Source organism: Pseudophryne corroboree, chromosome 3 (assembly GCF_028390025.1).
Source record: "Pseudophryne corroboree isolate aPseCor3 chromosome 3, aPseCor3.hap2, whole genome shotgun sequence".
In the NCBI taxonomy this organism is placed as follows: Eukaryota; Metazoa; Chordata; class Amphibia; order Anura; family Myobatrachidae; genus Pseudophryne; species Pseudophryne corroboree.
This window is the reverse complement of record NC_086446.1, coordinates 272990193-273000118: the sequence shown is the minus strand read 5'-3', so window position 1 is coordinate 273000118 and position 9926 is coordinate 272990193. Positions and strand designations below refer to the sequence as shown.

The window sequence follows — 9926 nt, the reverse complement described above, 5'->3', positions numbered from 1 at the left end:
AGGCGTGACTTCATGGGGAAGGGGCGTGTCAACAGAATAGTACCTATTCACATTACACCACACAGTAGTGACTGTCAGTCATATTACACCAAACACTAGTACCCCTTATACACGCCAGGTAGAGCCCCTTATACCCATTACACCAGGTAGAGCCCCTTTTATGCATGTAACTCCAGGCAGAGCCCTTTTTATACACGTTACAGCAGGTAGAGCACCTTTTATACATGCTATGCCAGGCAGAGCCTTTTTTATACACTTTACACCAGGTAGAGCCCCTTTTATGCATGCTCCGCCAGGTAGAGCCCCTTTTATGCACGCTACGCCAGGTAGAGCTTCTTTTATACACGTTACGCCAGGTAGAGTCCCTTTTATACACGTTAAGACAGGTGGAGTCCCTTTTATACACGTTACGCCAGGTAGAGCCCTTTACAAACGTTACACCAGGTACAGCCCCTTACACACATTATACCAGGAAGAGCCCCTTACACACATTGCGCAAGGAAGAGCTCCTTACTTACATTGCGCCAGGCAGAGCCCCTTACACACGTTACACCAGGTAGAGTCCCTTTTGCAAGATACGCCAGGTAGAGCCTGTTATACGTTATGTCAGGTAGCTCCTTACACACACTGCATCGGATAGCCCCTAATACACATTGCAACAGGTAGAGCCCCTCTATAGAGTGAGAGTATGTATGTACGTGTGAGTGTTTATGTGCCACTGCCTGTGTCCCTGTCACTCACCATCCCGCACCTAAAACCGCCACTGCCCCCATCCCCAATTATCAAAGTGTGCTGAGGTCAGGGTCACAGGACAGACCCCCTCATCCTCAAGTACAGTATTAGAGTGTACAGGGCTCAATGACACAGGACAGGTCAACTGCAAACTTACCACCACTCACCCCAATTACCAGAGTCTGCAAGGAGTCAGGGGCACAGGACAGACACCCCCACACCCAAGTATCATAGTGTATATGGCTCAGGGGCACGGGACCGATCACTTCTTCCCTCCCTAAGCACCCACTAGGAAATTACCTGTAATTCATTCTAGTATATCTGTCATCCCGATGGTGCACTCGGTGTTGATGACTGGGATCTGGGCCTCACTGGCTATGCTGCTTATACACTCTAGGGAGCCGGACAGGCTGTCGATTTTGTAAAGTTTCCTCTTGTGGGTGTTCGGTGGGGAAGACAGTCGACAGGCATGGGGTCGACACCATGGGCTGGGTGAAGGGGCAGACATGGCCTCTTGATTCCAGCAGGTCCCAGTGGGTCGGTGTCAGGGCTTTGGAGAGCCGGGATATGTGCTGGAGTTGGTGATCTGGAACTCTTTAGTGGCAGAGCCAGGGCAGTAGTTTAGGTCGCGCTGCTTCTCCTCGGCTGCAGGTGTAAGTTCTGTCAGGGGAATGCACTGGAGGGGTGCTAACCGCTGCGGGTCCGCGCTGCCGGCGCTGCTGCTGCCTTAGTGTGACAGGTGCTATGTAGCGCCGGACCTGGGCAGAGAGATGCTAAACTCCTCTGGAAGAGGAGGGGTACCGACGGCCACGGGTCTGCACTGCTGGCGCCACTGCTGCCTGAGTGTGACATGCACTGGCAGCCGGCAGCAACAGTGAGCATCAGCAAAGTCCCAGAGCAGGGACAGCGCCTCCCATCTTTGCAGACCTTGCTGAGCGGGTAGCACTGGGCCTGTATCTAACCAATAACCCTACAGAACTACGTAACATTTGACAAGAATATCTGCAGACCTAAGCACTAAAACATGTCGAGCTCAGTGAATGTTAGCTTAAATAGATGAGACCTCTTCACCTGAATAAGAATAATTATGAGGACACAATGCAATTTTCGCAAAACTCTTAACAGTGACTTCAACGGTGGTATCATGTTTGGCTCTCAGTGTGTACATGTGTACATTTGTGGGGCCCCTTATTTGGATGATTAGACAAAACTGAGTCCTTACTTTAAAGGAACATATTGCAGTGCTTGATTTAAGGGAAGCATCTATAGATCTGGGGGTAATTCAGATCTGATCACTGCTGTGCGTTTGCGAACAGTGGGCGATCAGATCTAAACTGTGCATGTGTATGCAACGCAATGCGCCAGTGTGTCGCATGGCTACAACGGGCATCGCCGGTCAGTGACGGAATGGTGCGAATGATCCATTCGGACGGGCGTTCGCAAGGAGATTGACAGGAAGAGGCCATTTGTGGGTGGCAACTGAGTGTTTTCAGAGAGTGTCCGGAAAAATGCAAGCAGGCTCAAGCGTTTTCAGGGATGGTGTCTGACATCACCTCCGGCCCTGATCAGCAGGATTCATTCGCACTGGAAGAGTAAGTCCTGGGCTGCACAGAGACTGCACAAACTCATTTTGTGCAGCTCTGATACACATGCAATCGCACACTTGCACAGCAAAAATACACTCCCCCTGTTGGCGGCGACTACCTGATCGCAGGGCAGCAAAATACGCAGCCCAGCGATCAGATCTGAATTAGACCCCTAGATAGAACTTGTGCACATGCAGGGGTTAAAGTGGGGAAGGGGGGGGGCGAGGTGGAACTGAGTTCCACCCCCTGTAATGGTAAGGGGAACTAGTTCCACCTTCTCCATTGCCCTGCACAGTAATTCCAACAGAAAAGCTTGCCCCATAACCTACATCAATCAATGATGCAGGCGATGTTAGTGTTACTGATGAGTTGCAGCCACCTCCCCCTTCCTCAGGTCCTGGTGGCTCCATGGTCTTCCTCCATCAACAGCCCACCCCTCCTGGTGCTCACACACACTGTGTCTGTTGGACAGCATTCATCCCCTCCTCAGGTCTCAGTGGCTTCCTTTTTGTGGCATGGTGTATGGATGTCACGCTGTCACCGCTGCTTAAGTGAAGAAGAGCCATGAAGAGGAGCAGGCTCTGTGCATCTTGAATACAAGGTGAGAGGGGGCTGGAGGGACAAGAGAGGTGGGGAAGCTGCTGTAAGTATACAGGGCATGGAGCTGCTGGAGGGACACAGGTTTTGAGCTGCTGGAGTGACAGAGATGTGTATAAGGGGCACTACTGTGGGCATTATGTGTAAGGGGCATGACTACTGTGGGCATTCTGTATATAAGCAGCACTACTACTGTGGGAATTTTGTGTATAAGCGGCACTTCTATGGTCATTATGTGTAAGGGGCACTACAACTGTGGGCATTATGGGTAAGGGGCACTACTGCTGTGGGAATTGTGTATAAGGGGCATTACTACAGTGTGGCATTGAATATAAGGGGCACTACTGAGTGGTATAACGTGCACAAAGAGTACAATTGTGTAGCGCGACGTGAATAAAGGGCACTATTGAGTGATGTAAACATTATAAGGGGCATTACTATGTGGTGTAATATGAATCAGGGGCACTACATGCAGTGTAATGTGAATAAGACTGTGCTACGGTGTGGCGTCTTTTGAATTGGGGGTACTATTGTGTGATCACACTGCTTCTTTGTGAGATCAATGTCCCTTTATAAAATATGGGAAGTAGGGCACTAATTTATAGTTTGCAGGGTGTGCTGAAAACACTAGCAATGGCCCTTGCTCTACTTAATGTGTGGGCTGGGGGGGTAGATGGCGGGGTAAATGAGTTCCACCACTTCTCCATGACCACTTTAAACCCTGTGCACACTAATCATGTGTTTTCTCTCATCAGATAAACATCTCAACATGGCCGTGAGGACTTCAACTAGAACACTTTTTATTCTCTATACTTTTTGTACATGCTAAGCTGGATGCATGTCTGGCAACTCATATAGAGCTCCCTGCCCGCTTGTAATAGGGATGGCCATTGATGGTTGTTAACCATTATTTAAAAGTTTTATCATCAATGGTCGAGACATAGTTTCCAACCACTGATGGTAGCCGTGGGTCAAACTTTAAGAGAAAAAAAAGAGCTTGCAGACATAGGTTTCTTTCGCATGCTGGGGGTCAACCATCGCAGGGCAAGGCCGCCCTGCATGCTGAACACCCTGCCCAGCACCTGCGACCGCAGTTTAATTGCGGTCACAGCAACTGTGGACGATCCACTGCCTTTGCAGCCTGGCTGCGAAAGCTTCTGAGCAGCTGCGTGCGACGCACTGAAAACAGCGCTGCCCCGCCCAGTTCTTATCGACATGACCCCGCAACACCATATTGCCACCCCGCGAATGTCCTGCCTGTCAATCCAATCCCATTGGCCAGGCGCACACACACAGGACGGAAACTGCACATGCTCATTGGCTCTGTTAAAAGCCCCCATAGTACTGCAGCTAAGGAACCATTCAGGTGCAGTTGTTCCTGCAACGATCAGCGACAAGTACAGATTTTTGGTCCTAAGCACATGACCCATTCTGCGTGTGTGCAAATGGGTCCTGCTGCAATGACTGTCTTTAATTGACAGTCTGATGCCATTTTGTTTTCGGGGAGTGTGCGGTGACGGCCTTTGTTTTTTGAAAACGGAGGTGTGTCGCTGATGTTGTGGGGGTGGGAAGGGGCCAGGGATCTCTGTAGGGTTGATTCTATTTCGGAGTGGGAGAAGGGACCTTCTGACGTATCTAGGGGAGGAGACACGTCACCAGGAGGAGGAGCTACGGGCTAACAGGGTACCCGAAAAGTACCCTCGCGGGCTCGCTTCGCTCGCCACGCTTCGGGCTCGGTGGCTTGCTCCGCTCCGCTCGCCACCTGATTACTAAAGGTAATAGTTGGTGGCGTGGATAGTAGAGGAACTATCCCGCTGGCATAGCTCCTCCCCCTTGTGTCATAACTCCTCCCCCTTACGGAAAAGGTCCCTTACCCACTTGACTCTAGCATCTACCATCTCTGTAGTAGGACGGAGATTTCCTGGTCTCTGCAACAGGCGGTTTGCACGGCACCACGGGTGCCGTAAACTACCCGATAGTGTAGGGGTGGGCAACAGGCGGCCCGGGGGCCGGATGCGGCCCGCAGACCGATCCTGCCTGGCCCGCTGTGCCCCACCAGAGTGCAATGACAAGCGGCCCGACATGCCGCTTGTCATTGCACTGCTCTCAGACGCGGCGCCACTGAGGAAATCCCGGTCACGTCACAGGGTCAGCTGACCGGGATTTCCTCTGTTATCATGCGCTGGGCGGCACGGGGGGCGGGCACTGCAGTGAGATGGAGTGGCGGCCGAGGAGCGGCGGCCAGTGAGGAGAGGAAGCAGCGGGCTGTGAGCGGGAGCAGGAGAGGCCACATCAGCAGTGACTCCGGCCGGCAGCAGCGCAGATCATCGGACAGCGGGGATTGTCTGCCACTGTGACAAACAGGTAAACCCCCTGTCCAGCCAGCCCCTGGATCACTGCTTAAGTTGCCATATAGGTGTAGGGGTGGGGAGGGAGGGGAGTTAAAAACTGCAATATGGATTTAGGGGAGGGGGGGGAAGGGGGGTAGGGACTGTCTGCTGTAATGTGTAAAAACGGGGGCCCTGTCTGCCGTAATGTGTAAAAACGGGGGTGCTGTCTGACGTAATGTGTTAAAACGGGGGCGCTGTCTGCCGTAATGTGTAAAAACGGGGGCGCTGTCTGCTGTAATGTGTAAAAACGGGGGCGCTGTCTGCCGTAATGTATAAAAACGGGGGCGCTGTCTGTCGTAATGTGTAAAAAGGGGACGCTGTCTGTCGTAATGTGTAAAAAGGGCACGCTGTCTGCCATAATATGTAAAAAGGGATCTCTTTTTGAGTATTTTGTGTGTGGCCCTCGAATATTCGCTGGAAGTGTTATGCGGCCCCCCAGCTGAAATAATTGCCCACCCCTGCGATAGTGGGTGGTTTAATCTGATGCTGCGTCCTAGGATGCAGCTCGGATCACTAGTACAGCAGGAGGCAAGTATGACTTACGTATTTACATGCACGTGTGTGTGACCCGCTAATGGTTAATATCATCAGTGGTACTACATTACACATTCTGTTACCATTGATGGCTTGCAAAACCGCTCCAAGCGTTGGCAACCACACCAATGGCGATGGCAATTTCCGCTAAAGAAAGTTCTCCTTACTACAGGATCTTTCATACTCACCACTGAGTGATGGTTTACTTTACTCACTCAATTTAGTATAACTGTATAATCTCCTCTAATAATAATCTAGGGCCACGCATGCGCGCCCACCCGTAGAGCGTTCCGGAGCATCATGGGACATATAGTTTACTGCACACAGCCGGGCCCAATCACAGGCGACTGACACATCGTAACTGTAGATACCGGGGTGGTCTGGCGTGATGCTGCGGCAGCTAGCCTAGCCTCTCTTCCACCGCTTCGACCGGAGGGCGCCTATTCATTTATACAAACGAGAAATCTTCCTGTTGACACTGGAGACCGCACTGATCTGGTCACGTCAATGTGCTTATGTCCCTGGGCCATTTTGTCTACGTTTCTGCTATAAATAAAGCGACGCATTGTCTCCGACAAAATGTCCGTTTACTTAGATATAGAGTAAATATAAGTTGTACACCCAGAGTTCTGAGCAGTCAGCTTTTTCAATAGTGTGTTCGGTATGCTGTGAATACAGCGTTAAGAGAGACCAGCTTCCCTCACTGTGTGTACTCTCCATTGCTGGTCTCAGGATGGAGCCGGATAGGGTGCTGGCATACCTCCAGGAGGTGGAGAGGAGAGCGGAGGATGTGCTGGTGGACAGGCGGCAGGTAACAGTGGCAGTATGAGATCGGCTGCACCTGGTGTATCCTATGACAGGCTTATTTGAATTTTACGATGTACAGAAGAGCTGCCCTGTGTCTATATAACTTAGAGGATAACTAACGTTCCTTTTTTCTTTTAATGTTAAGCATAAGTGCATTACAGAGCCTCATGTTGAGCGTATTGGGAGCCATGTTCTTATTCTTGTGGTTTATTGAAATAAATTAATATTTTGACATTTAATTGCGGCCCTCCAGCTGCTGTGGAACTACACATCCCAGCATGCCCTGCCTCAGTGTTAGCGTGCCTTAATAGCAAGACTGTGCCAGGGCATGCTGGGAAGTATAGTCCCACAGCAGCTGGAGTGCCACAGGTTGAAGACCCATGGTTACTTTTAGAGCATGAAGATCCTATCTAGACTGCACAGTGCATTGTGGCAAATATGTTCCAAGATATTCATTTGTAACATTGGTATAATGAAATATAAGTACAATGTAATCAAGTCTAAGGGCAGGGGTGTATCTAGGGGTCCAAGCGCCCCTGGCAAAGTAAGGGTCTGGCGCCCCCCACCCCCATATTCTACCTTGCCTGTTTTTCCCCGCTAACACGCATAAAAACACAAAAAACTTACGAGATTAATTTAATATATATTTTTTTTTAAAGTATTTTATGATGGATATATTATAATGATATAAACACTAACCCTTTCCTGCTTCTCCCGTTTGGATTCCCCAGGGGCTTTCTTTCAATTCTAAGTTTCTTCTGCTGCTGTCGCCCCTCAGACTCCTCTTCTCTCTAGATTCCAGGTCATCTCCACTATGATAGGGCGGTGCAGCCTGTGCCACAGCACAGAGCACAAGATGCTCTAGGGCGGAACTGGATGCAGCTGCAAACTCCGTTTGCCAGGCACACACTGCCATGTATGTCACTTGCGGTGTGCCCGGCTCCTTCTATTCAGTTGCTATTCATAAGCCCTGACAGTCAGGTCCCTGGGCCTATGGCATCTAGACCTTCATGGTGGCTAGTCAGTTCCGTATAAAAAAAATGATCTATAGAAAAGTGACCGAGAGGGCTTCAGAGCCTTCCTGGTCACTGTATCTCTACTCTTTCTTGCTTTCTGCTGGCACCATCTGGATTCCGGAGCCCTCTACGCAGCGGCTTCACTCTGCCCAATGCTCTCCTGCAGCTCATACCTGATGAGTCAGTGATGTCTTACAGCTCCCTCTGTCCTGATCTATGGCTGCACCATCACTTGACCCCTGGTCAGGGCCATATTAAGGCTAGAGGGGGCCCCCACCAACAAAATTGAGTATTCCCTCACCACCGCCACTGTCACTACTATGCCCCTTATAGGAGCAGGAGAGAGTGAGGGGAATGAGAGTGAGACAAAAAAGGTGTCAGGGAGAGAGAGAGGGAAAGAAAAGGAAAGAATGAGAGGATATCAGGGAGAAAGAGAGGAGCGAGAGAAAATGGTGTCAGGGTGAGAGAGAATGAGAGAATATCAGGGAGAAAGAGAAGAGCAAGAGAAAAGGATGTCAGGGTGCGAAAGAGAAAGGAGTAAAAAAAAAAAGAGAGGGAGGGAGACAGATGGGTCAGGGAGAGAGAGAGAGGGTTTAATGGAAAGAGGGAATGAGAGAAAGAGAGGGACAGAGATGATCGGGAAAGAGGGTGTCAGGGAGAAAGAGAGAAACAAATGAGAGAAGAAGAGAGAGGGCAGCAGGAAGAAAGAAAGAAAGTGGGTGTCAGAGAGGGAGGGAGAGCGAGTGGGAGGGAGAGAGAGAGAGAAAGTGTCAGGGAAGGAGAGTGAGAGAGAGACACTGTCACAGAGAGAGATAGAGTGTCAGGTAGAGAAAGGGAGAGAAAGACAGTGTCGGAGAGGGAGATATAGTGTCAGGGAGATGGACATTGTCAGGGAGAGAGAGAGGGAGGGAAAGAGCGACTGTGTCAGGGAGAGAGAGGGGGATAGAGACAGTGACAGGGAGGTAGAGAAAGTCAGGGAGATAGAGAGAGGAAGAGAGAGACACAGTGTCAGGAAGAAAGAGAGGGGGAGAGAGATAGTTAAGGAGATAGAGAGGGAGAGAGATACAGTAGACAGTGTCAGCTAGAGATTTCAGGGAGAGAGAGCGAGACCATGTCAGGGAGAGAGGGAGAGACAGTGTAATGGATAAAGACAGAGTCAGTTTGGACCTGATCACACCGCTGCAAAATACCTGCAGCGTGCGATCGGACCGGAATGACCTCCAGTGTCGGAGAGAGATAGTGAGAGTGTGAGGGAGAGACAGAGAAAGTGTCAAGGAGAGGGAGAGGGCCAGGCAGAGAGAAAGAGAGGGGGGAGAGACACTACCTGACTACACACAGAGCTCTGTGATGGGGGCGGGCTCTCGTGGATTTAGGCCCCGCCCCCTAAACACCCGCGATTTGCGGCTCTGTGCTACCAGAAGGCTTGGCTGGATAGGTAGGGACAGAGTGGGCCAGTCTGGGGAAATCATGTTGATGCAGTTTGAGGGTCCCTGGCGCCGCCCTGCCTCTGGCCCTCCAGGTACTCACCAGTCACCACGGCAGACGCTGACCTGCCCCTGTCCAGCTTGCTAGCTCCTCCTCATCAGCCACAGCAGCTCCGGAAACAACAGGGGATGAACTGATGGGTCCTCTTGTTGTGCACACTGTCTGCACCTGCCGCTGAAATGACGGGTGCACTACACCACTGTGCAGGCGCCTATTCTCCTGACTTCTGCTGCTCTGTGAGGCAGCCAGGCACTACTATAAATCTACCCCTTGGCCGTGGGAGGCACCTCCAGGCAGCGCCCCCCCATTGGCCAGCGCCCCTGGCGAGTGCCATCCTGGCCAATGGGTAGATACGCCCCTGTCTAAGGGGCACCGTATCTGTATAACCGCTTTTTATGTCAACAAATTTCCAGCTGGCACTATCTGCCTCCATAGGCTGCAGTAATGACATTACTGAGAACTGCAAGAAGCTGCAACAGAATATTATCGCTGTGATGTTGCTCAGGTTGTATAAAGCAGGGGTATAATATTAGCACTGTGACAAGCCTAAGGCTGGGTAGAGCAGAAGCACAGTCTTATCACAATGTGATATGGCTAGAGCTGAGTAAAGCAGGAACAGAATATTATCACTTTGTGACAAGGCTCATGATGTTTAAAGCAGCAGCAGAAGAATATTAGCACTGTGCCATGTTGCAGGCTGCGTAAAGCAGGAGCGTAATGTGATCAGTGTGGCATGGCTCAGGCTGGATAAGCAGGAGTAAAGTAATATACGCACCATG

General features: G+C 50.7%; 1 protein-coding gene across 2 annotated transcripts in view; it reads left to right on the top strand.

The window, feature by feature from the left end:
• The first annotated feature begins 5771 nt into the window (after positions 1-5771).
• Positions 5772-9926, top strand: part of PDRG1 (p53 and DNA damage regulated 1) — a 38171-nt gene continuing 34016 nt past the window's right edge. The window contains exon 1 of one of the 2 annotated variants that reach the window (XM_063959112.1): positions 5772-5833. In XM_063959112.1, the coding sequence (XP_063815182.1) occupies positions 5789-5833 (45 nt within the window). In that variant the 5' untranslated portion in view covers positions 5772-5788. Of the gene's footprint in view, positions 5834-6405; positions 6651-9926 lie in introns of those variants that run through there. The other variant, XM_063959111.1, reaches the window with a different exon arrangement.